At 49.1% G+C, this 25715-nt stretch overlaps 1 protein-coding gene across 1 annotated transcript in view; it reads left to right on the forward strand.

The window, feature by feature from the left end:
• Nucleotides 1-25496, forward strand: part of trim65 (tripartite motif containing 65) — a 43704-nt gene extending 18208 nt beyond the window's left edge. Inside the window, exons 3-6 of the mRNA XM_078225303.1 lie at nt 3512-3745; nt 10642-10819; nt 19604-19696; nt 24491-25496. Of these exons, the coding sequence (XP_078081429.1) occupies nt 3512-3745; nt 10642-10819; nt 19604-19696; nt 24491-25011 (1026 nt within the window). The 3' untranslated portion in view covers nt 25012-25496. The remainder of the gene's footprint in view (nt 1-3511; nt 3746-10641; nt 10820-19603; nt 19697-24490) is intronic.
• The last annotated feature ends 219 nt before the right edge of the window (nt 25497-25715 follow it).

Consider the following 25715-nt stretch of genomic DNA (forward strand, 5'->3'; position numbering starts at 1 on the left):
CAACATCTTGTAAACCTCTATCAGGTCACCTCACATCCTTCGTCTCTCCAGGGAGAAGAGACCAAGCTCCCTCAACCTATCCTCATAAGGCATGCCCCCCAATCCAGGCAACATCCTTGTAAATCTCCTCTGCACCCTTTCAATGGCTTCAACATCTTTCCTGTAATGAGGTGACCAGAACTGCGCGCAGTACTCCAAGTGGGGTCTAACCAGGGTCCTATAAAGCTGCAGCATTATCTCCCGACTCCTAAACTCAATCCCTCGATTAATGAAGGCCAGTACGCCGTACGCCTTCTTGACCGCATCCTCCACCTGCGAGGCCGATTTAAGAGTCCTATGGACCCGGACCCCAAGGTCCTTCTGATCCTCTACACTGCTAAGAATGGTATCCTTCATATTATACTGCTGCTTCATCCCATTGGATCTGCCAAAATGGATCACTACACACTTATCCGGGTTGAAGTCCATCTGCCACTTCTCCGCCCAGTCTTGCATTCTATCTATGTCTCGCTGCAACTTCTGACATCCCTCCAAACTATCCACAACACCACCTACCTTGGTGTCGTCAGCAAACTTACCAACCCATCCCTCCACTTCCTCATCCAGGTCATTTATGAAAATGACAAACAGCAAGGGTCCCAGAACAGATCCCTGGGGCACTCCACTGGTCACTGACCTCCATGCAGAGAAAGACCCCTCCACAGCCACTCTCTGCCTTCTGCAGGCAAGCCAGTTCTGGATCCACAAGGCAACAGCCCCTTGGATCCCATGCCCTCTCACTTTCTCAAGAAGTCTTGCATGGGGGACCTTATCGAACGCCTTGCTGAAGTCCATATAGACCACATCCACCGCTCTTCCTTCGTCAATGTGTTTGGTCACATTTTCAAAGAACTCAACCAGGCTCGTAAGGCACGACCTGCCCTTGACAAAGCCGTGCTGACTACTTTTGATCATACTAAACTTCTCTAGATGATCATAAATCCTGTCTCTCAGGATCCTCTCCATCAACTTACCAACCACTGAGGTTAGACTCACCGGTCGGTAATTTCCCGGGCTGTCCCTGTTCCCTTTCTTGAATATAGGGACCACATCTGCAATCCTCCAATCCTCCGGAACCTCTCCCGTCTCCATCGACGATGCAAAGATCATCGCCAAAGGCTCCGCAATCTCCTCCCTCGTCTCCCACAGTAACCTGGGGTACATCCCATCCGGTCCCGGCGACTTACCAACCTTGATGCCATTCAATAGTTCCAACACATCCTCTTTCTTTATGTCCACATGCTCGATCCTTTCTGTCCACCGCAAACCAGCAGTACAACCACCCAGATCCCTTTCCACCGTGAATACCGAGGTAAAGTATTCATTAAGCAGCTCCGCCATTTCTAACGGTTCCACACAAACTTTTCCCCCTTCACCTTTTAAGGGTCCTATGCCTTCACATCTCATCCTTTTACTCTTGACATATTTGTAGAAAGCCTTGGGATTCTCCTTAATCTTACCCGCCAAGGCCTTCTCATGACCCCTTCTCGCTCTCCTAATTTCCTTCTTAAGCTCCTTCCTACATCCCGTATACTCCTCTAAATCCTTAACACCTCCTAGCTCTCTGAACCTTCTGTACGCCTCTCTTTTCTTATTCACCAGGTTCATCACAACCTTCGTGCACCACGGTTCCCGTACCCTACCAACACCCCCCTGTCTCATCGGAACGTTGTCATGCAGAGCTCCAGACAAACATTCCTTGAAAATCCTCCACTTTCCTTCGGTACTTTTCCCCAAGAATGCCTCCTTCCAATTTACCCATCTAATTTCCTCCCTGATGACACTGTATTTCCCTTTACTCCAGAGAAACACTTTCCTAGCCTGCCTGATCCTATCTCTTTCCAATGCTATCGTGAAGGAGATAGAATTATGATCGCTATCCCCAAGATGCTCACCCACCGAGAGATCCTCCACCTGTCCAGGTTCATTAGCCAGCACCAGATCAAGTACAGCCTCTCCTCTAGTAGGCTTATCCACATACTGTGTCAGGAAACTCTCCTGAACACACCTAACAAACTCCTCTCCATCCAAACCCCTAGCCCTAGGGATATTCCAATCTATGTTTGGGAAATTAAAATCTCCCATCACGACAACTCTGTTATTCCTACATCTCTCCAGGATCTGTTTCCCCATCTGCTCCTCAACATCTCTGTTACTATTGGGCGGCCTATAGAAAACACCCAGCAACGTTACCGACCCCTTCCTGTTCCTAACCTCCACCCACAGAGACTCCGTAGTCAATCCCTCCACGGCGTCCACCTTCTCTACAGCCGTGACACTATCCCTGATCAACAGTGCCACTCCCCCCCCTCTCTTGCCTCCCTCCCTGTCCTTCCTGAAACATCTAAAACCCAGCACCTGAAGCACCCAGTCCTGTCCCTGAGACATCCAAGTCTCCGTAATGGCCACCACATGAGGGGGGGATAGGGGCTGATTACTGTGTGTGGGGGGGGGGGATAGGGGCTGATTACTGTGTGTGAGGGGGGGGGATAGGGGCTGATTACTGTGTGTGACGGGGGGGAATCGGGGCTGATTACTGTGTGTGAGGCGGGATAGGGGCTGATTACTGTGTGTGAGGGGGGGGGGGGATAGGGGCTGATTACTGTGTGTGAGGTGGGATAGGGGCTGATTACTGTGTGTGAGGGGGGGGGATAGGGGCTGATTACTGTGTGTGAGGGGGGGGGATAGGGGCTGATTACTGTGTGTGAGGTGGGATAGGGGCTGATTACTGTGTGTGAGGGGGGGGGATAGGGGCTGATTACTGTGTGTGAGGGGGAGTATTAATGTGCGTGAACCCTCAACCCCACACACTATTCCTGTAACACGAGGGGCCAATCCACCTAACCTGCACATCTTTAGCGTGTGGGGGGAATCTGGAGCACCCGGCGGAAACCCTGACGTTCACAGGGATGATGTGTAAACTCCACAGACAGTCAGCCAAGGCTGGAATCAAACCCCTGACCCTTGCACTGTGAGGCAGTGTGCTAATCACCGTGCCAACCAAATTCTCTGGGATTTCTTAAATCCACCCCAGAGGGCAGAGGGTCGGTTTAAAATCTCAGCTCAGAGATGGCAGCTCCAACTGTCCAGCACTCCCTTGCAATGTTAGATTCAATCATGGTAAGTGATGGAGATACGGTTTGCCTTTTACCTTCAGCAAGTTTATTTCACATCAGCTGAGCAGAGATATAAACATCTTACAGTAATGCCCACCCCAACTGTGTCCATTTACACTCTTGGAGGTTGAACCAATAACTGAGGCCTGTTTCTAATCTGTGAGAATGAGGTTAACAATGTCATTGTCACAGCGAGCACTTACTGACACATTGGCATAGTTCGGCACTCGGACTGCCAGCCTGGAAGCTGTGCTGAAGTTTCTGCTCTGCCTCTTGAGGGGGTCAGTGCTGACACTCAGAGTCGGGGGGCGAGAGAGGAGTCAGACCCTGATGAGGTTTGTTTACTGTGATTTCAGGACTGTGCCTCTCGGGCACAAACAAACTACGACAACAAGTTTGTCATGTTAAAGAAGGAGCTGGAGGAGGTGCAGGACAAAGTGCTGGAGTACATTGCAAACGAGGAGCAGCTTGCCCTGGAGCAGGCTGACAGCGCCCTGGAGAGACTGGAGGAGAAATGTAATGAGCTGAGAGAGGTCAGGCTGAAGCTGGCAACCACTCTGAAGAGCAATGACTCAGTGCAGATTCTAAAGGTATGGATGGCCCACAGCTCGCAGTTTGAATTTAACGAGACCCTCGTTACCTTTGACTCATCTCCTTCGCCTGTCGGGGACAATTTAACCTCCGCCCCCGTTAGTTGGACCCGTCTCTTACTTTTCATTCACGGGATGTTGGGTGTAGCTGGCAAGGCCAGCACTCATTGCTGATTCCTCGGTGTCCTGTTATTATTGTACCACACAACCCTGAAGCTGAAGAGGGAAACGTGACCTTTCACTCTTCTGGAATTGGTGCTGTGGAAAGGTGCGCTGCTGAGTGAAGAGGGTGAAATCCACGGCAGGACATGGGCTTTACCTGAATTCTTCAAATACCCGTCACCTGGCCTTATCCATGGCATTGCAAAGCGGGAGTTCAGAACACTGAGCTCAGCAATATTGATCCAATAGAGAGAGAGAGAGTCAGGAATAGAGAGATCAAGACGGGGGGCTAAAAGAGAGAGAGAGACAATTCAGGATAGAAAGAGAGGGATGGGATGGAGAGGGGAGTAGAAAGGGAGATGCAGATTAAAAGAGGGTTGCAAAAGAAAGCAAAGGAAAAAAAGCATAGAAAAAAAAAAGCATAGGAACACAGGAATTAGGAGCAAGAGTAGGTAATTCAGCCCTTTGAGCCCACTCCATCATTCTATATGATCATGGCTGATCTCCATCTCATCCTCACTCCACTTCCCTGCCTTTCCCCCAAAGCTCTTTATCCCACTTTTGATCAAATATTTATCTATCACTTTCTTGAATCCAGTGATTGATTCTGCATTCACTGCACTCTGGGGCAGATTCACAACACTCTGTGAGAAGTAGCTTCTCCTTATCTCCGTCTTGACCCTCCCCTCTTTCTCTACAACTATGACATCTTGTCCTACACTGTTCTAGAAGGGGAAACATTTGGTCAACATTTACTTTATCAATCCCACTGAGTATTTTATATACCTCAATCAAATCTCCTCTCATTCTACTGTACCTCCAGTGAGTACAAGCCCAAGCAACTCAACCACTCCTCATATGACAGCCCCTTCAAACCTGGAATCAATCTCGTGAATCTCTTCTGATTCCAAGGAAGAGACAGAGATGAAAAATGAGGGACTGGGAGGGATAGAAAGAGATATCAGCAGATAGGGAGAAAGCAGGAGTGAGAGAAAGAGAGAGAGCAATGGAAAGGAGAGATGAAGCCAAAATCAATGTGTCGAGGTATAACCACCACCAGAACTCTGGCAACCACAATACCTCATGGTCTTAGATGTCTTACAGCTGAACTTTAATGGAGCATAAACTCCTGGCACAAGTATTAATATCAGGAGTTTCGAGTTGGTGGATTTGCGGATAGCGATGAGGACCATCAGAGGATACAGCAGGATATAGATCAGTTGGAGACTTGGGCGGAGAGATGGCAGATGGAGTTTAATCCAGACAAATGTGAGGTAATGCATTTTGGAAGGTCTAATACAGATAGGAAATATACAGTAAATGGCAGAACCCTTAGGAGTATTGATAGGCAAAGGGATCTGGGTGTACAGGTACACAGGTCACTGAAAGTGGCAATGCAGGTGGAGAAGGTAGTCAAGAGGGCATACGGCATGCTTGCCTTCATCGGCCGGGGTATTGAGTTTAAAAATTGGCAAGTCATGTTGACGCTTTATAGAACCTTAGTGAGGCTGCACTTGGAATATAGTGTTCAATTCTGGTTGCCACACTACCAGAAGGATGTGGAGGCTTTGGAGAGGATACAGAAAAGATTTACCAGGATGTTGCCTGGTATGGAGGGCATTAGCTATGAGGAGATGTTGGAGAAACTTGGTTTGTTCTCACTGGAGCGATGGAGGTTGAGGGGAGACCTGATAAAAGTCTACAAGATTATGAGAGGCATGGACAGAGTGGATAGTCAGAAGCTTTTTCCCAGGGTGGAAGAGTCAATTACTAGGGGGCATAGGTTTAAGGTGCGAGGGGCAAGTTTCAAAAGAGATGTACGAGGCAGATTTTTACACAGTGGTGGGTGCCTGGAACACGTTGCCGGGGGAGGTAGTGGAAGCGGATACGGTAGTGACTTTTAAGGGGCGTCTTGACAAGTACATGAATGAGATGGGAATAGAGGGATATGGTCCCCGGACGCGTAGGGGGTTTTAGTTAAGTCGGGCAGCATGGTCGGTGCAGGCTTGGAGGGCCAAAGGGCCTGTTCCTGTGCTGTAATTTTCTTTGTTCTTTGTCAGTGCTGTTGGATTTCCCATCATCAAATGAATAGACGTGTTGATCTCTGTCCCCAGATACACAACATACCGGAGTGCTGGATGGTAAATTGAATCCTCTTTTAATTCCAACAACTGGGGCGGCATGGTGACACAGTGGTTAGCACTGCTGCTTCACAGCACCAGGAATCCAGGTTCAATTCCCGGCTTGGGTCACTGTCTGTGTGGAGTTTACACATTCTCCCCGTGTCTGCGTGGGTTTCCTCCAGGTGCTCAGGTTTCCTCCCACACTCCAAAGATGTGCGGGTTAGGTGGACTGGCTGTGCTAAATTGTCCCTTAGTGTCAGGGGGACTAGCTAGGGTAAATGCATGGGATTATGGGGATAGGGCCTGGGTGGGATTGTGGTTGGTGCAGACTCGATGGGCCGAATGGCCTCCTTCTGCGCTGTAGAGTTCCATGATACTAACAGCCAAACAGCCCCAGAGTGGTGATTATTAAACGCATTATAACATTTTAAATATTGCTGCATCTACCTGTGCCTCTCTCAGGTTTAAAAACTGGAATAACCACTTAGCAAGTGTTGGAGTCCTGAATTAAAATGATTCCATCTTAACTAGTTTATGATATACTTGGTGTTGGAATTATGCACAGTTTGATATGAAGAAGACACTGTCCCTTCTGTATTCCAATCTCGCTGTACTTGGGGTGGAGTTAAAACGAAGGGACATTGAACTCTGCCTGTATAAATTGCAGCCACTAACACTGGAGCAAACTCTAGGTTCAATAGAAGAACCCTAAGGTGTTCTATAAATATGTGAAGAGTAAAAGGATGAGATGTGAAGGAATAGGACCTATAAAAGGTGAAGGTGAGAAAGTCTGTACAGAACCGGAAGAAATAGCAGAGGTGCTTAATGAATATTTTACCTCAGTATTCACGGTGGAAAAAGACCTGGGTGGTTGTATTACAGGATTGAGGCGGATTGAAAAGTTTGAGTATGTGGACATTAAGAAAGAGGATGTGTTGGAAATTTTGAATAGCGTCAAGATAGATAGGTCGCCGGGACCGGATGGGATGTACCCCAGGTTACTGTGGGAGGCGAGGGAAGAGATTGCAGAGCCTCTGGCGATGATCTTTGCGTCGTCGATGGAGACGGGAGAGGTTTTGGAGGATTGCGGATGTGGTTCCTATATTCAAGAAAGGGAATAGGAATAGCCCAGGAAATTACCGACTGGTGAGTCTAACCTCAGTGGTTGGTAAGCTGATGGAGAAGATCCTGAGGGACAGGAATTATGAACATTTAGAGAAGTTTAGTATGCTCAAAAGTAGTCAGCACGGCTTTGTCAAAGGCAAATCGTGCCTTACGAGCCTGGTGGAGTTCTTTGAAATGGGACTAAACACATTGACGAAGGAAAAGCGGTAGATGTGGTTTACATGGACTTCAGCAAGGCGTTCGATAAGGTCCCCCATGCAAGACTTCCCGAGAAAGTGAGAGGGCATGGGATCCAAGGGGCTGTTGCCTTGTGGATTCAGAACTGGCTTGCCTGCAGAAGGCAGAGAGTGGTTGTAGATGGGTCTTTTTCTGAATGGAGGTCGGTCACCAGTGGAGTGCCCCAGGGATCTGTTCTGGGACCCTTGCTGTTTGTCATTTTCATAAATGACCTGGATGAGGAAGTGGAGGGATGGGTTGGTAAGTTTGCCGATGACACAAAGGTTGGTGGTGTTGTGGATAGGTTGGAGGGATGTCAGAAGCTGCAGCGTGACATAGATAGGATGCAAGACTGGGCGGAGAAGTGGCAGATGGACTTCAACCCGGATAAATGTGTAGTGGTCCATTTTGGCAGGTCAAATGGGATGAAGGAGTATAATATCAAGGGTAAGACTCTTAGCAGTGTAGAGGATCAGAAGGAACTTGGGGTCCAGGTCCATAGGACTCTTAAATCGGCCTTGCAGGTACAGGAGGTGGTTAAGAAGGCGTATGGTGTGCTGGCCTTCATCAATCAAGGGATTGAGTTTAGGAGTCCGGGGATAATGATGCAGCTATATAAGACCCTCGTCAGACCCCACTTGGAGTACTGTGCTCAGTTCTGGTCGCCTCATTACAGAGGGATGTGGAAATGATTGAAAGGGTGCAGAGAAGATTTACAAGGATGTTGCCTGGATTGCTTGGCATGCCTTATGAGGATAGGCTGAGGGAGCTTGGTCTTTTCTCCTTGGAGAGACGAAGGATGAGAGGTGACCTGATAGAGGTGTACAAGATGTTGATAGGTATAGATCGGGTAGATTCTCGGAGGCTTTTTCCCAGGGCTGAAATGGCTGCTACGAGAGGACACAGGTTTAAGGTGCTGGGGAATAGGTACAGAGGAGATGTCAGGGGTAAGTTTTTCACTCAAAGGGTGGTGGGTGAGTGGAATCGGCTGCCGTCAGTGGTGGTGGAGGCAAACTCGATAGGGTCTTTTAAGAGACTTCTGGATGAGTACATGGGACTTAATTGGATTGAGGGTTATCGGTAAGCCTATATATAAGCCTAGGTAGGTAGGGACATGACCGGCGCAACTTGTGGGCCGAAGGGCCTGTTTGTGCTGTATTTTTTCTATGTTCTAAGAACAAAAGCCAGCAACAAGCCCAGAACCGCCTGCTTGAGTCACCCTCCGTGACGTCTGCAACCTGCACTTACCAAAACTAGTGTGGAAATCCATGAGATTGTGAAAGCTCTGGACAAGGAAATCTAGTGCGTTTGTCCATAGGTCTCTGAAGGCGGGAGGGCATGTTATTAGGGTGGTGAAAAAGGCATATAGGACACTTTCCTTAATCAATCCAGGCATACATTACAAAAGTTATGAAGGGAGGTTGAATAGGCTTGGGTTGTTTTTGTTGGAGCAGAGAAGACTGAGGGGTGACTTGATCGAGGTGTATAAGATTATGAGAGGCATGGACAGAGTGGATAAGGAACAGCTATTCCCCTTAGTTGAAGGATCAGTCACGAGGCGACACAGGTTCAAGGTGAGGGACAAGAGGTTTGGGGGGGATGTGAGGAAAACTTCTTTTACCCAGAGGGTGGTGACGGTCTGGAATGCACTGCCTGGGACGGTGTTAAAGGCGGGTTGCCTCACATCCTTTAAAATGTATCTGGATGAGCAGTTGGCACACCATAACATTCAGGGCTATGGGCCAAGTGCTGGCAGATGGGATTAGGTGGGAGTTCAGGTGTTTCTCACGTGTCAGTGCAGACTCGATCGACCGAAGAGCCTCTTCCTGTATGATTCTGTGTTTCAACAGGCTGAATATAGCAGGATCCTCGAAGTCATGAGGTGAATGAGTCACAGTATTAATTAAATCGCTGGAAGCAACCTTTTAAGGTTTAACTTTATTGAACTTTTTGAATGCCTCAGTTGAACCTGCCTCCACCACACTCCCAGTTAGTGCGTTCCAGGCCCCAACCACTCGCTGTGTGAAAAAGTTTCTTTCTCACATCACATTCGCTCCTTTTGCAAATCAGCTTAAATCTCCTCTCAACCTTCTATCCTCTGAAGAAAACAACCCCAGTTTCCCCAATCTATCCCCATAACTGAAGCCCACCATCCCAGGAACATTTCTCAATTATTTTTTGGTACCCTTCTAAAGCATTCGAATCCTTCCTAAACTGCAGAGTGAATCATAGAATCCTGACAGTGTGGATTGAGGCCATTTGGCCCATCAAGTCTGCACCAACTCGCCGACAGGCCATATTTCCAAAACCCATGTATTTACCCCATTAATCCCCCTAACTTACACATCTTGGGACACTAAGGGGAAATTTACTATGGCCAATCCACCTAACCTGCGCATCTTTGGAGTGTGGGGGGAGATCGGAGCACGCGGAGGAAACCCACGCAGACAAGGGGAGAATGTGCAAACTCCACACAGACAGTGACCCGAGGCCAGAATTGATCCTGGGTCCCTGACGCTGTGAGGCAGCAGTGCTAACCACTGTGCCACCGTGTCGCCCTAAATTGGACACAATCCTCCAGTTGAGTCCAAAACGGTGTTTTATAAAGAACGTTTTTAAAATTCTATTTATAAAGCCCAGGATTCCGGATGCCTTACTTGGCTGTCCTGCCACCTTCAATGATTTTGTCCACAAACATCTATAGGTCCCTCTGTTCCCTCACTCCCTTTAGAATTCTACTCTTTACATTTCCTCTCCTCATTCCTCTTACCAAAAAGTATCAGTTCACATTTACAACCAGAGAGTCCCTACAGTGCAGAAAGAGGCCATCTGGCCCATCTAGTCTTACCCAGGCCCACCCCTACCCCCTAACACCACCCTATCCCTGTAACCCCACGCATTTACAATGGCTGCACATCTTTGGACTGTGGGAGGAAACCCACGCAGACACGAGGAGTATGGGCAAACTCCACACAGACAGCGACCCAAGCCGGGAATTGAACCCGGGTCCCCTGGCGCTGTGAGGCAGCAGTGCTAACCACTGTTCTACTCAATTAAATTTATTGGTTGCGTATCTATCCATTCCACCAACCAATCAATGCCCTCTTAAAATCTATCATCATCCACCTCTCAGTTCACAATACTTGCAATTTGGCGTCATCTGCAAGTTTTGAAATTGTGCCCATACTTTGGGATGTCCTGAGATTGTGAAAGGGCATCGCATTGAGGTAAGCTCTTTCTTTTGCACTATCTGTGATGATCGCCTCTCAGTTCCCTCAGGAGATTCCTGTGATTAAGAGGCAGCAGGACATTGTATTGCCTCCCTCAGACCTGGCAATAGAAAACAAGTTGGAAGGAGTGAAAAGGGCCTTGGAGCAGATTTGCATCCTTACCGACCAGAACCTACAGGGTTTCTTCAGACAGGCACCAGAGTCACTGGATATTCCAGGTAAGAAACATCTTTTCTCTGGATTTTTACATGTCCTCCTATTGTCTTAGTTTTAGTAATGAGGCCGGGCAAGTGGTTGGAGTATCAGTGGGAGAGCATTCTGCAGACAGCGATCATAACTCGGGGTGATTCAAGGTTGTTATGGAAACGGGCAAGGATGGGCCAGAAATCAAAGCTCTAAACTGGGGGAAGGCTGATTTTAATCCGAGCAGATATGGTTTGGTCAGAGTGGTCCAGGAGCAGACATTTTAAGGTAAATCTGTGATGGAACAGTGGGACGTATTCGAGAAGGAAATAGGGAGATTTCAGGACCAACATGCTGCAATAAAGAAAACAGGTGGGGCCAACAAATCCAGTGAACCGAGGGATATCCAGCATTGGATACAGAGAAAACGGGAGGCTTGTGGCAGACATCGAGGGCTCAAAACAGCAGCAGCCCCAGAGGAGGATGGAATGTGCAAGAGGAAAGTTAGAAAGGAAATTAGGAGAGCAAAAAGGGGGACATGAAAGGATTCTAGCAAGTAAAATAAAAAAACAAGTTCCCATCCAACTCCCCACCCTCACACACACACTGCCCCCACCCACCCCTCTCACACACAAACTGCCCCCACCCTGTCTCTCACACACTCTGCCCCCACCCTGTCTCACACGCACATACTGTACCTTGCCCTGTGAGTGTAAACACATTCTTCCCCACCCATACTTTATCTAAGAGCACTGTTTTGATTCCTGCCGTGTTGCTTTTTCCTTTTCATTTCCCCTATTTCTCACCTTTCCCATGCTGCTCCTGTCTAATTTTAGTTGCCTAAATCTAGAAGCTACATATTGTAGGTTGGAATTCCTCCTGGAATAAACAGAAACTGGAGTTTTGCAGGAGCAGAACTAATCCCTCAAGCCGCTGACTGTCAGCTTGCTGGTTAACACACACTGTTCTATTTTACAGTCGCAGAATTGCTAAAACTGGGCCCCTACAGCAGGTCCATACTAGAGCAAGGCTGTTTAAATGAAGGCTTAGTACAGCAAGGACTATTCATGGAGGCCTGTGCAAAGTGACCTGGTGTACGAGCCCAACTACCTGAGACAGTTTGGACAGAGGTCTCTGCGGATGCGAATTGTTAGTGAACCCCAAGTTCTTAATCAGATTCAGAAGAAACGGGGAGGAAATCACAAGCATTATTTCACTAACCAGTCCAGGATCATCCTGGGAAGTAAAGATAAACCCCGGATTTTTTCTTTTTTGAAACTGTCTTTTTAAATCTCTCTCTCCCTGTCGCCTCCGCCCTCACCTCACCTCCAACAGTAATTGCAAGGAATTAATGGACTTGTTTGTCACTAAGGTAGAGATTAGTTTGTCTTTCCTTTGCACTGGCCCATCCGGCCACACTTCCTCAATGCTGCCCTGCCCTACCCCTGACCTTGTATCTTCCTCTAGTTTCTCTCCTCCCTCCGAGCTCATCTTGTCCATGAGATCCACTTCCTGTTGCCTTGACACTAATTCCCCCTAAACTGGAGACCACCCAACTTAGCTTCCTGGCCTCCAGTGTTAGTGAATATTGTTAACAGCTTTGAATCTTCAGCTGTCGTCACTCTCCGCTTTAAATCTGCCGTCATCACCCTCTGACCCCTCACAAAACCAACCCTGGACCCACCTGTCATTGCAAACTACTGCCCAACCTCCATTTCCTCTCCACCATCTTTGAACGTGTCGCCCATTCCCAAATTCATCCTGCCTTTGAGTCTCGGCCCTGCCACAATCCACATCTTGTGTGACTTTGACAAAGACAATCTTTCCCTCCTCATCTTTCTCGACCTTTGACACGGTTCACCAAACCATCCTCCTCTGATGTCTCTCTGTGTTGTCCAGCTGGCTGGGACTGTTCTCACCTGGTTCCATTCTTAACTCTCGAATCCTAGGCTAATCACTAGCAGTAGCTGCTCTTCCTGCTCCCGCACCGTTATCTCTGGTGTCCTTCAAGTTGTGCACCTGCCTCCCTGAAGCACAGGCCTCCTGGTGAAGTCCTTGCTGTGTTAACCCTTCCTTTGACCTGCCTGCTGTACTGTCCGTTTGCTGACATAAGCCTTGCCATTGGAATGACCTTGATATTGAGTAGAACGCTTCGTGTCAACCACCAGATTGATGGGCAGCAGTTTGGGAGACAAGCTGTGAGTCGTCACTCATTCCTTCTTCAATTGGTAATGGGGCTGATGGCTTCCTCCTATTATCTGATACTTGGTAACGTCTTTAAAAGTACAGCATTAGTTTCCCATGTATGGTGATGACAGCCATCTCTGCCTCACACCCATCTCGGTCAACTCCTTCACAATTGCTAAATGATCAGACTGCTTATCTGACACACACAATGACTGAAGTCACAGTTATTGGTGCTCATTCCAAACAACTCCTCCCTGGAAACAATCTGACATTGAACCAGTCTGTTCACAGCCTTGTCGTCACTCTTGATCCTGATTTGAGTTTCCCACCTCACATTCCCGCCATCACTAAGACCTCTTATTTCCACCTCATGGAATCCCTATGGCACAGAAGGAGGCCATTCAGTCCATCGAATCTGTACCGACCACAATCTCACCCAGGCCCTATTCTCATAACCCCGCGCATTTACCCTCTAATTCTCCTGACACTAGGGTCAATTTAGCATGGTCAATCAACTTAACCTGCAGATCTTTGGAGTGTGGGAGGAAACCGGAGCACCCGGAGGAAACCCACGCAGACACGGGGAGAATGTGTAAACTCCACACAGACAGCGACCTGAGGCCGGAATTGAACCTGGGACCCTGGTGCTGTGAGGCAGCAGTGCTAACCACTGTGCCACCGTGCCGCCCTCTATAACATTGCTTGACTTTGCCCCTGCCTCAGCTCATCTGCTGCTGAAACTCTAATTGGTACCTTGGTTACCTCCAGGTTTGACTGTTCCAATATCCTGGTTCTCTCTCACATTCTACCCTCGGTAAATTTGAGCCTAGCCAAAATACTGCTATCTGTGTTTAACTCAAATCAAGTTCCCTTATCCCATCAGCCCCCCCCCTCCACCCCCCCACCCCCCTCCCCCCGACACTCCCTGTGCTCACTGACCTTCACTGACACCCGCCCAAGTAACGTCCAGATTTTAAAATTCCTGTCCTTGTTTCCACAACCTTTCATGGTCTTGGTCCTCCCTAACTCTGGAATCTCCTCCACTTTCTCATGGAGAGACTTGTCTATTCCATTAATCCTTTGAACAACGCTATTGGGAATTCCTTGCTCCTGGTAGGACTGCCCCGTGGCGACAATGTCAAGAGAAGCTGCCAAACAAAGTGCAGTCCAAGAGTCCTCAACAGCAGAACAGACAATCTCAAAATCGTTTCTTGATGATATGACTCTACCTGTGTCGAGTGGGAGAACAAAAATAGACACCGGGACTGGGGGTCAAGCAATGCTGTGTGACAACCCCCATCCCATTTACAGTGACTGTTCACCTCATCAAAGCTCAACAACTCTGGTGTCAGTTTTAAATACTGTTTACCCTTTAACCTCAGTTGTCTCTGTGCCAGCTCTGAACTGACCTCCATCAATAGACATGATCTATAGTTAGTGGATGACTGCAGTGTCATTACCCACTCTGTACTGGATTTGCAAGCCATTCTTCATCTGTTCAACTCTGTGTACAATAAATGCAGCCTGTGCCTGAGTGTCGCCAAAACATCAATGCTTACTCGGTCAGCCAAATATTCCACCTCCCACACATGTTGCAGGAGAGATTCGGGAAAATGTCGAGCACTTCCCATACCCTGGCATGCAGCTCTTTAAAGCAGGCTACTTTAAGGAGGAGATCCAACACAGGATCAGCTGTGCCAGCTCAGCCTTCCACAAGCTATTGACTGTTTGACAACAAAGACGTCTGTCTGCAAGTCAATGAAAGTTCTGGTGTAGAGAGCAGTTGTCGACACCATGCTGCTGCACTGCAGTGAGACCTGCATGGTATATCAGCACAAGAGAAATTCCATCAGCAATGTCTCCAGATTCAATGTCTCCAGATGCAATGGGAGGAGCGTCACAAATGCTAGTGTCCCCGTTGGAGTCAACTCCACATCGTTCAGGCAAAACTCCTTCAAAACCCACTGAGATAAACTACAGTGATCAGATGGCCAAAAATCCACTCCCCCACCAGGCCCTGTTCTCATTTTCAAACGGCCAATGTTCCACTGGAGAGCAAACATTGTACACAATATTTCAAGTGTGGCCTTACCAATGTCTCGTATAACTTCAACAAGACGTCCCAACTCCCATATTCAGTGTTCTGACCAATGAAACCAAGCATGCTGAATGTCTTCTTCACCACTCTGTCCACCGGTGACTCCATTTTCAAGGAGCTATGAACCTGTACCCCTAGATCTCTTTGTTCTGTAATTCTCCCCAACACCCCACCATTAACTGAGTGGGTCCTACCAAATCTACCAAAGTGCATCATCTCGCATTTATCCAAATTAAACTCCATTTGCCATTCATCAGCCCACTGGCCCAATTGATCAAGATCCCGTTGCAATCCTAGATTGTTGCATTTTCAAAGACACTCTGAAATTCTCCCTGAAGTGTAGCAGCGTTGACATTATTGACTGGGAGGAACTCGCTACCAATTGTTCAAAATAGTGACGATCTGTCCATTAAGATGCATCACTGAGTCCAAACATGAGACAGGGCAATGGCAGAGATGGAAAGAAAATGACGCAAATGCTGCACTCTGGGTCTCGCTGCTGCATGGGATGTCCTGCCCCATGTGTCCAAAGATTTGCCGGGTCAGAATTGGCTCCTTCGGTCACATGAAGACCCACGGCAGAAACTCATGACCCTGAGTAGACATCATCCTTGATTCAACACACACACAGACCCTCATTGCTCACTTTCCTCAGACTTACTTGGATGGTTTTAGAGGGTTGTTTTTCAAACTGGAGGCCTGTGACCAGCGGTTTGCCTCAAGAATTGGTGCTGGGTCCACTGTTGTTTGTAATTTTTATTAATGATTTGGTTGAGAATATAGGAGGCATGGTTAGTAAGTTTACAGATGACACCAAGACTGGTGGCATACTGGACAGTGAAGAAGGTTATCTCGGATTGCAATGGGATCTTGATCAATTGGACTAGTGGGCTGACGAATGGCAGATGGAGTTTAATTTAGATAAATGTGAGGTGATGCACTTTGGTAGGTTAAATCGGGCCAGGACTTACTCAGTTAATGGTAGGGCGTTGGGGAGAGTTATAGAACAAAGCGATCGAGGGATACAGGTTCATAGCTCCTTGAAAGTGGAGTCACAGGTGGACAGAGTGGTGAAGAAGGCATTCGGCATGTTTGGTTTCATTGGTCAGAACATTAAATACAGGAGTTGGGACGTCTTGTTGAAGTTGTACAAGACATTGGTACGGCTACACTTGAAATACTGTGTACAGTTCTGGTCATGCTATTATAGAAAGGATATTATTAAACTAGAAAGAGTGCAGAAGAGATTTAATAGGATGCTACCGGGACTTGATGGTTTGAGTTATAAGGAGAGGCTGGATAGACTGGGACTTTTTTCTCTGGAGCGTGGGAGGCTGAACTCTTTTAGAGTTCTATAAAATAATGAGGGGCATAGATCAGCTAGATAGTCAATATCTTTTCCCAAAGGTAGGGGAGTCTAAAACGAGAGGGCATAAGTTTAATGTGAGAGGGGAGAGATACACAAGTGTCCAGAGGGGCAATTTTTTCACACAGAGGGTGGTGAGTGTCTGGAACAAGCTGCCAGAGGTAGTAGTAGAGGCCGGTACAATTTTGTCTTTTAAAAAACATTTAGACAGTTATATGGGTGATGCGCGATTAAATCACTCGGGAGGCTGGATCGTACCCGGGAAATAAAGGCTTTTATTAGTAACAAGAATGGAGCATACTATATAACAATACAATCCCAGACTAAAGGGTCACCCGGCAGTGCAGTGACCTTTATACTCCTACAGGTAGGCGGAGCCAACCGGAGTGTACCACAGAACAATACCAACAGGTAGAACACCCCAACCCTAACCCCAACAGTGACAACAGTAACATATGTACAAGTACCCATAGTGCTAACCATCTATGGTTCAGTACCCATAGTGGTAACCATCTATGGTTCACCACAATGGGTAAGATGGGTATAGAGGGTTTTGGGCCAAATGCGGGCAATTGGGACGAGCTTAGTGGTTAAAAACTTGGTGGCAATGACAAGTTTGGCCGAAAGGCCTGTTTCCATGCTGTAAACCTCTATGACCCGACTCACCCTCCCTCACCCTCACTTACAAACCCTCCATCACTAAATAAATTGGAGATTGGGAGAGGTGGGTGATGCAATGAGAGTGGAAGAGATACCTGAAGGAAGGCCTGAGGCCCAGCAGAATCCCAGCACAGGTTCCGACTGAAGGGAGCACTGAGTACCAGGGAGGGAGGGCTGGATGCACCGGGAGGTGGGGAAGTGCAGTGAGTGGAGTCGGCACAGATCTATATTTCCATTCTTACAGTTATTCGTGTTCGCTGCTCCTCCAATCACAGCCTGCTTTTGCTCTCATGTTTGCGGCTGATAGGCTCAACATTGAGCCTAACAATAGGTGTGAGAGAGAGAGGGGGGGAGGAGTGAGAGTAGGGGGCGGGGGGGAGGGGTGAGTGTGTGTGTGAGGGGGGGAGGGGTGAGTGTGTGTGTGTGGGGGGGAGGGGTGAGTGTGTGAGAGAGAGAGAGAGAGGGGTGCGTGTGTGAGAGAGGGGGGTGCGTGTGTGAGAGAGGGGGGTGCGTGTGTGAGAGAGGGGGGTGCGTGTGTGAGAGAGGGGGGTGCGTGTGTGAGAGAGGGGGGTGCGTGTGTGAGAGAGGGGGGTGCGTGTGAGAGAGAGGGGGGTGCGTGTGTGAGAGAGGGGGGTGCGTGTGTGAGAGAGGGGGGTGCGTGTGAGAGAGGGGGGTGCGTGTGCGAGAGAGGGGGGTGCGTGTGTGAGAGAGGGGGGTGCGTGTGTGAGAGAGGGGGGTGCGTGTGTGAGAGAGGGGGCTGCGTGTGTGAGAGAGGGGGGGTGCGTGTGTGAGAGAGGGGGGTGCGTGTGTGAGAGAGGGGGGTGCGTGTGTGAGAGAGGGGGGTGCGTGTGTGAGAGAGGGGGGTGCGTGTGTGAGAGAGGGGGGTGCGTGTGTGAGAGGGGGGGTGCGTGTGTGAGAGGGGGGGGTGCGTGTGTGAGAGGGGGGGGTGCGTGTGTGAGAGGGGGGGGTGCGTGTGTGAGAGGGGGGGGTGCGTGTGTGAGAGGGGGGGGTGCGTGTGTGAGAGGGGGGGGTGCGTGTGTGAGAGGGGGGGGTGCGTGTGTGAGAGGGGGTTGCGTGTGTGAGAGGGGGGGTGCGTGTGTGAGAGGGGGGGGTGCGTGTGTGAGAGGGGGGGTGCGTGTGTGAGAGGGGGGGTTGCGTGTGTGAGAGGGGGGGGGTGCGTGTGTGAGAGGGGGGGGGGGTGCGTGTGTGAGAGGGGGGGGTGCGTGTGTGAGAGGGGGGGTGCGTGTGTGAGAGGGGGGGTGCGTGTGTGAGAGGGGGGGGTGCGTGTGTGAGAGGGGGGGGTGCGTGTGTGAGAGGGGGGGTGCGTGTGTGAGAGGGGGGGTGCGTGTGTGAGGGGGGGGTGCGTGTGTGAGAGGGGGGTGCGTGTGTGAGAGGGGGGGTGCGTGTGTGAGAGGGGGGGGTGCGTGTGTGAGAGGGGGGGGTGCGTGTGTGAGAGGGGGGGGTGCGTGTGTGAGAGGGGGGGGTGCGTGTGTGAGAGGGGGGGGTGCGTGTGTGAGAGGGGGGGGTGCGTGTGTGAGAGGGGGGGTGCGTGTGTGAGGGGGGGGGGTGCGTGTGTGAGAGGGGGGTGTGCGTGTGTGAGAGAGGGGTGTGCGTGTATGTGTGAGAGAGTGGGGGGTAAGTGTGCGTGCAAGAGAGGGGGTGAGTGTGCGTGCGAGAGAGTGGGGGGTGAGTGTGCGTGCGAGAGAGAGGGGGGTGAGTGTGCGTGCGAGAGAGAGGCGGGTGAGTGTGCGTGCGAGAGAGAGGGGGGTGAGTGTGCGTGCGAGAGAGAGGGGGTGAGTGTGCGTGCGAGAGAGAGGGGGGTGAGTGTGCGTGCGAGAGAGAGGGGGGTGAGTGTGCGTGCGAGAGAGAGGGGGGTGAGTGTGCGTGCGAGAGAGAGGGGGGTGAGTGTGCGTGCGAGAGAGAGGGGGGTGAGTGTGCGTGCGAGAGAGAGTGGGGTGAGTGTGCGTGCGAGAGAGAGTGGGGTGAGTGTGCGTGCGAGAGAGAGTGGGGTGAGTGTGCGTGCGAGAGAGAGGGGGGTGAGTGTGCGTGCGAGAGAGAGGGGGGTGAGTGTGCGTGCGAGAGAGAGGGGGGTGAGTGTGCGTGCGAGAGAGAGGGGGGTGAGTGTGCGTGCGAGAGAGACGGGGTGAGTGTGCGTGCGAGAGAGGGGGGGGTGAGTACATGCGTGAGAGAGAGAGGTGAGTGTGTGTATGAGAGAGGGGTGCGTGTGTGCGAGAGAGAGAGGGGGGTGCGTGTGTGCGAGAGAGAGAGGGGGTGCGTGTGTGCAAGAGAGAGAGGGGGTGCGTGTGTGCGAGAGAGAGAGGGGGGTGTGTGTGTGTGTGTGAGAGTGGGGGTGCGTGCGTGCATGGTATCCAACTCTCAGCCAGTGAGCTTGACCTAAAGCTACGAATATCTTAAGACCTACCCAAACTAATGTCAACACCTTACAACACACACCCATACAGGGATGGTTAGTAATCCTTTTCATTGTAACTAATCTCTTTGCTACAGAGTCCACTGCGACTGAACAGTGTGTCTCAGCGGTAGCACTTGGCCTCCAGCTATGCACAACTCATGAACACATCAGGGAGCCGTTCCGACAGAGTGAGTACATTTATTCAGTTGCTCCTGGATCATTCGCGTCTGACTCTTGTGTTCCATTCTGGTGTTAAATGCAATTAATGGTAAAATCCTAATCTCAGGAATACATTAATCAGTATTTGCTGCTACAGATCTGGAAAATGTTCTCATTTAATCAGCAGCTCGAGAGTTACTCACTGTGTAACTTTACAGAGTCACTGTTTATTCAGGGTAAGGATCACTCACTGTATAACTGTACAGAGTCACTGTTTATTCAGGGTAAGGATCACTCACTGTGTAACTGTTCAGAGTCACGGTTTATTCAGGGTGAGGATCACTCACTGTAACTTTACAGAGTCACTGTTTATTCAGGGTAAGGATCACTCACTGTGTAACTGTACAGAGTCACTGTTTATTCAGGGTGAGAATCACTCACTGTGTAACTGTACAGAGTTACTGTTTATTCAGGGTAAGGATCACTCACTGTATAACTGTACAGAGTCACTGTTTATTCAGGGTAAGGATCACTCACTGTGTAACTGTACAGAGTCACTGTTTATTCAGGGTGAGGATCACTCGCTGTGTAACTGTTCAGAGTCACGGTTTATTCAGGATAAGGATCACTCACTGTATAACTGTACAGAGTCACTGTTTATTCAGGGTAAGGATCACTCACTGTGTAACTGTACAGAGTCACTGTTTATTCAGGGTGAGAATCACTCACTGTGTAACTGTACAGAGTTACTGTTTATTCAGGGTAAGGATCACTCACTGTATAACTGTACAGAGTCACTGTTTATTCAGGGTAAGGATCACTCACTGTGTAACTGTACAGAGTCACTGTTTATTCAGGGTGAGGATCACTCACTGTGTAACTGTTCAGAGTCACGGTTTATTCAGGGTGAGGATCACTCACTGTATAACTGTACAGAGTCACTGTTTATTCAGGGTGAGGGTCACTCACTGTGTAACTGTACAGAGTCACTGTTTATTCAGGATAAGGATCACTCACTGTGTAACTGTACAGAGTCACTGTTTATTCAGGGTGAGGGTCACTCACTGTGTAACTGTACAGAGTCACTGTTTATTCAGGGTAAGGATCACTCACTGTGTAACTGTACAGAGTCACTGTTTATTCAGGGTGAGGGTCACTCACTGTGTAACTGTACAGAGTCACTGTTTATTCAGGATAAGGATCACTCACTGTGTAACTGTACAGAGTCACTGTTTATTCAGGGTAAGGATCACTCAGTGTAACTGTACAGAGTCACTGTTTATTCAGGGTGAGGGTCACTCACTGTGTAACTGTACAGAGTTACTGTTTATTCAGGATAAGGATCACTCACTGTGTAACTGTACAGAGTTACTGTTCATTCAGGGTAAGGATCGCTCACTGTGTAACTGTACAGAGTTACTGTTTATTCAGGATAAGGATCACTCACTGTGTAGCTGTACAGAGTCACTGTTTATTCAGGGTAAGGATCACTCACTGTGTAACTACAGAGTTACTGTTTATTCAGGGTAAGGATCACTCACTGTGTAACTGTACAGAGTCACTGTTTATTCAGGATAAGGATCACTCACTGTGTAACTGTACAGAGTTACTGTTTATTCAGGATAAGGATCACTCACTGTGTAGCTGTACAGAGTCACTGTTTATTCAGGGTAAGGATCACTCACTGTGTAACTGTACAGAGTCACTGTTTATTCAGGGTAAGGATCATTCACTGTGTAACTGTACAGAGTCACTGTTTATTCAGGGTGAGGGTCACTCACTGTGTAACTGTACAGAGTCACTGTTTATTCAGTATAAGGATCACTCACTGTGTAACTGTACAGATGTGGAGATGCCGGCATTGGACTGGGGTAAACACAGTAAGAGTTTTAACAACACCAGGTTAAAGTCCAACAGGTTTATTTGGTAGCAAATGCCATTAGCTTTCGGAGCACTGCTCCTTCGTCAGATGGAGTGGATATCTGCTCTCAAACAGGGCACAGAGACACAAAATCAAGTTACAGAATACTGATTAGAATATGAATCTCTACAGCCAACCAGCACTTAAAGATACAGACAACATGAGTGGAGGGAGCATTAAGCACAGGTTAAAGAGATGTGTACTGTCTCCAGACAGTACAGCCAGTGAGATTCTGCAAGTCCAGGAGGCAAGCTGTGGGGGTTACTGATAGTGTGACATAAACCCAAGATCCCAGTTTAGGCCGTCCTCATGTGTGCGGAACTTGGCTATCAGTTTCTGCTCTGCGCTGTCGTGTGTCGTGAAGGCCGCCTTGGAGAATGCTTACCCGAAGATCAGAGGCTGAATGCCCGTGACCGCTGAAGTGCTCCCCCACAGGAAGAGAACAGTCTTGCCTGGTGATTGTCGAGCGGTGTTCATTCATCCGTTGTCGTAGCGTCTGCATGGTTTCCCCAATGTACCATGCCTCGGGATATCCTTTCCTGCAGCGTGTCAAGTAGACAACGTTGGCCGCGTTGCAAGAGTAGGTACCGTGTACCTGGTAGATGGTGTTCTCACGTGAGATGATGGCATCCGTGTCGATGATCCGGCACGTCTTGCAGAGGTTGCTGTGGCAGGGTTGTGTGGTGTCATGGTCACTGTTCTCCTGAAGGCTGGGTAGTTTGCTGCGGACAATGGTCTGTTTGAGGTTGTGCGGTTGTTTGAAGGCAAGAAATGGGTGTGGGCATGGCCTTGGTGAGATGTTCGTCTTCATCGATGACATGTTGAAGGCTCTGGAGGAGTTGCCGTAGCTTCTCCGCTCCGGGGAAGTACTGGACGACGAAGGGTACTCTGTCTACTGTGTCCTGTGTTTGTTTTCTGAGGAGGTCGGTGCGGTTTTTCGCTGTGGCGCGTCGGAACTGTCGATCGATGAATCAAGCACCACGTCCTGTTCTTATGAGGGCATCTTTCAGCGTCTGGAGGTGTCTGTTGTGATCCTCCTCATCCGAGCAGATCCTGTGTATACGGAGGGTGAACTCATGGTTGCATTCTTGGACACACGCATCGCCATTAAGGACGGTCACCTCAGTACCTCACTGTACCGCAATCCCACGGATAAACTCACGATGCTCCACTTCTCCAGCTTCCACCCGAAACACGTTAAAGAAGCCATCCCCTACGGACAAGCCCTCCGAATACACAGGATCTGCTCAGATGAGGAGGATCGCAACAGACACCTCCAGATGCTGAAAGATGCCCTCATAAGAACAGGATATGGCGCTCGACTCATGGACTGACAGTTCCGACGCGCCACAGCGAAAAACCGCACCGACCTCCTCAGAAGACAAACACGGGACACAGTGGACAGAGTACCCTTCGTCGTCCAGTACTTCCCCGGAGCGGAGAAGCTACGGCATCTCCTCCGGAGCCTTCAACATGTCATTGATGAAGATGAACATCTCGCCAAGGCCATCCCCACACCCCCACTTCTTGCCTTCAAACAACCGCACAACCTCAAACAGACCATTGTCCGCAGCAAACTACCCAGCCTTCAGGAGAACAGTGACCACGACACCACACAACCCTGCCACAGCAACCTCTGCGAGATGTGCCGGATCATGGACACAGATGCCATCATCTCACGTGAGAACACCATCCACCAGGTACACGGTACCTACTCTTGCAACTCGGCCAAAATTGTCTCCCTGATACGCTGCAGGAAAGGATGTCCCGAGGCTTGGTACATTGGGGAAACCATGCAGACGCTACGACAATGGGTGAATGAACACCGCTCAACAATCACCAGGCAAGACTGTTCTCTTCCTGTGGGGGAGCACTTCAGCGGTCACGGGCATTCAGCCTCTGATCTTCAGGCAAGCGTTCTCCAAGGCGGCCTTCACGACACATGACAGCGCAGAGTCGCTGAGCAGAAACTGATAGCCAAGTTCTGCACACATGAGGACGGCCTAAACCGGGATCTTGGGTTTATGTCACACTATCAGTAACCCCCACAGCTTGCCTCCTGGACTTGCAGAATCTCACTGGCTGTCCTGTCTGGAGACAATACACATCTCTTTAACCTGTGCTTAATGCTCCCTCCACTCGCATTGTCTGTATCTTTAAGACCTGGTTGGCTGTAGAGATTCGCATTCTAATCAGTATTCTGTAACTTGATTTTGTGTCTCTGTGCCCTGTGTTTGAGAGCAGATATCCACTCCATCTGACGAAGGAGCAGTGCTCCGAAAGCTAATGGCATTTGCTACCAAATAAACCTGTTGGACTTTAGCCTGGTGTTGTTAAAACTCTTACTAACTGTACAGAGTCACTGTTTGTTCAGAGTGAGGATCACTCACTGTGTAACTGTACAGAGTCACTGTTTATTCAGGGTGAGGGTCACTCACTGTGTAACTGTACAGAGTCACTGTTTATTCAGGGTGAGGATCACTCACTGTGTAACTGTACAGAGTCACTGTTTATTCAGGGTGAGGATCACTCACTGTGTAACTGTACAGAGTCACTGTTTATTCAGGGTGAGGATCATTCACTGTGTAACTGTACAGAGTTACTGTTTATTCAGGGTGAGGATCACTCACTGTGTAACTGTACAGAGTCACTGTTTATTCAGGGTGAGGATCATTCACTGTGTAACTGTACAGAGTCACTGTTTATTCAGGGTAAGGATCACTCACTGTGTAACTGTACAGAGTTACTGTTTATTCAGGGTGAGGATCATTCACTGTGTAACTGTACAGAGTCACTTTATTCAGAGCAGTGTTGTGGATTATTCACTGTGCAGTTGTCTGTTTTATTTGAAATGCCTTTTCGCTGTGGTTGTATACAATCTTGATTGCTTATGTCTTTGCAGGTTATCGTCAGCTGAGTTTCAACCCCAACACCGTGCACCGATTCCTCACTCTATCCAAGGGCAACCGCAGAGTTTCCCACAAGGACACCCAGAAATACCCGATGCACGAGGAGCGATTTGAGAAGGTGTGGCAGGTTCTGTGCTGTGAGAGCTTCGACACGGGCCAGCACTACTGGGAGGTGCAGATCAGCAGCCAGTGGGTCTACCTCGGAGTTACGTACAAGAAGATCAGCAGACGTGATGACTCAGCCCTGATCGGCAGGAACAGTGTTTCCTGGGCCCTGCAGCTCTTCAGTAAGAGTTATTCAGCCTGGCACAACAGCCAGGAAGAGAAGCTGCCGCCTGCCAACTACGGCCGAGTTGGGGTGTACCTGGATTGCACTATGGGGACCCTGAGCTTCTATGGCATTAACAACACCATGACTCTGATCCACACCTTCCAATCAGTCTTCATCGAGCCCTTGTATCCGGCTGTTTGGGTGGGGGATGATGTAGTTGCAACACTGTGCTTGCCTCCCTGAGAGTAGGAGCTTCTTCCTTGCATTTATATAAACTTTCCCAATTTCCGGACATCCGAAAGCACTTTACAGCCAATTACATACTTCTGAACTAAACTGCTAAATGTCAGTGTCCAGATGGATGATTATTTGCTGGGACACTCCCCTGCTCTTTCAAATTGAGGACGGCCTCAACCGGGATCCTGGATTCATGTCACACTATCTGTAACCCCCACGACTTGCCTGGGCTTGAAAAATCTCACTAACTATCCTGGCTGGAGACAATACACATCTCTTTAACCTGTGCTTAACGCTCTCTCCACTCACATTGTCTGTACCTTTAAGACTTGATTACCTGTAAAGACTCGCATTCCAACCATTATTTTGTAAATTGAGTTTGTATCTTTATATGCCCTGTTTGTGAACAGAACTCCCACTCACCTGACGAAGGGGCAGCAAGCGCTCCGAAAGCTAGTGGCTTTTGCTACCAAATAAACCTGTTGGACTTTAACCTGGTGTTGTGAGACTTCTTACTACTTTCAAATAGAACCATGGGATCCTTTATGTCCACCTCAGACAGTGCAGCACTCCCTCAGTCCTGTGCTCAAGTGTCAGCTTGTTTTTCTATATGCTGGAGTCCAGGAAGAGGTGGGATGTGCCACATTACCTTTGATTTATTGAATTCTGGTTTATTTTGAGGAGGCTGGTATGAGGGCTGTTTGGACCTG

Source organism: Mustelus asterias, chromosome 12 (genome assembly GCF_964213995.1).
Source record: "Mustelus asterias chromosome 12, sMusAst1.hap1.1, whole genome shotgun sequence".
NCBI lineage: Eukaryota > Metazoa > Chordata > Chondrichthyes > Carcharhiniformes > Triakidae > Mustelus > Mustelus asterias.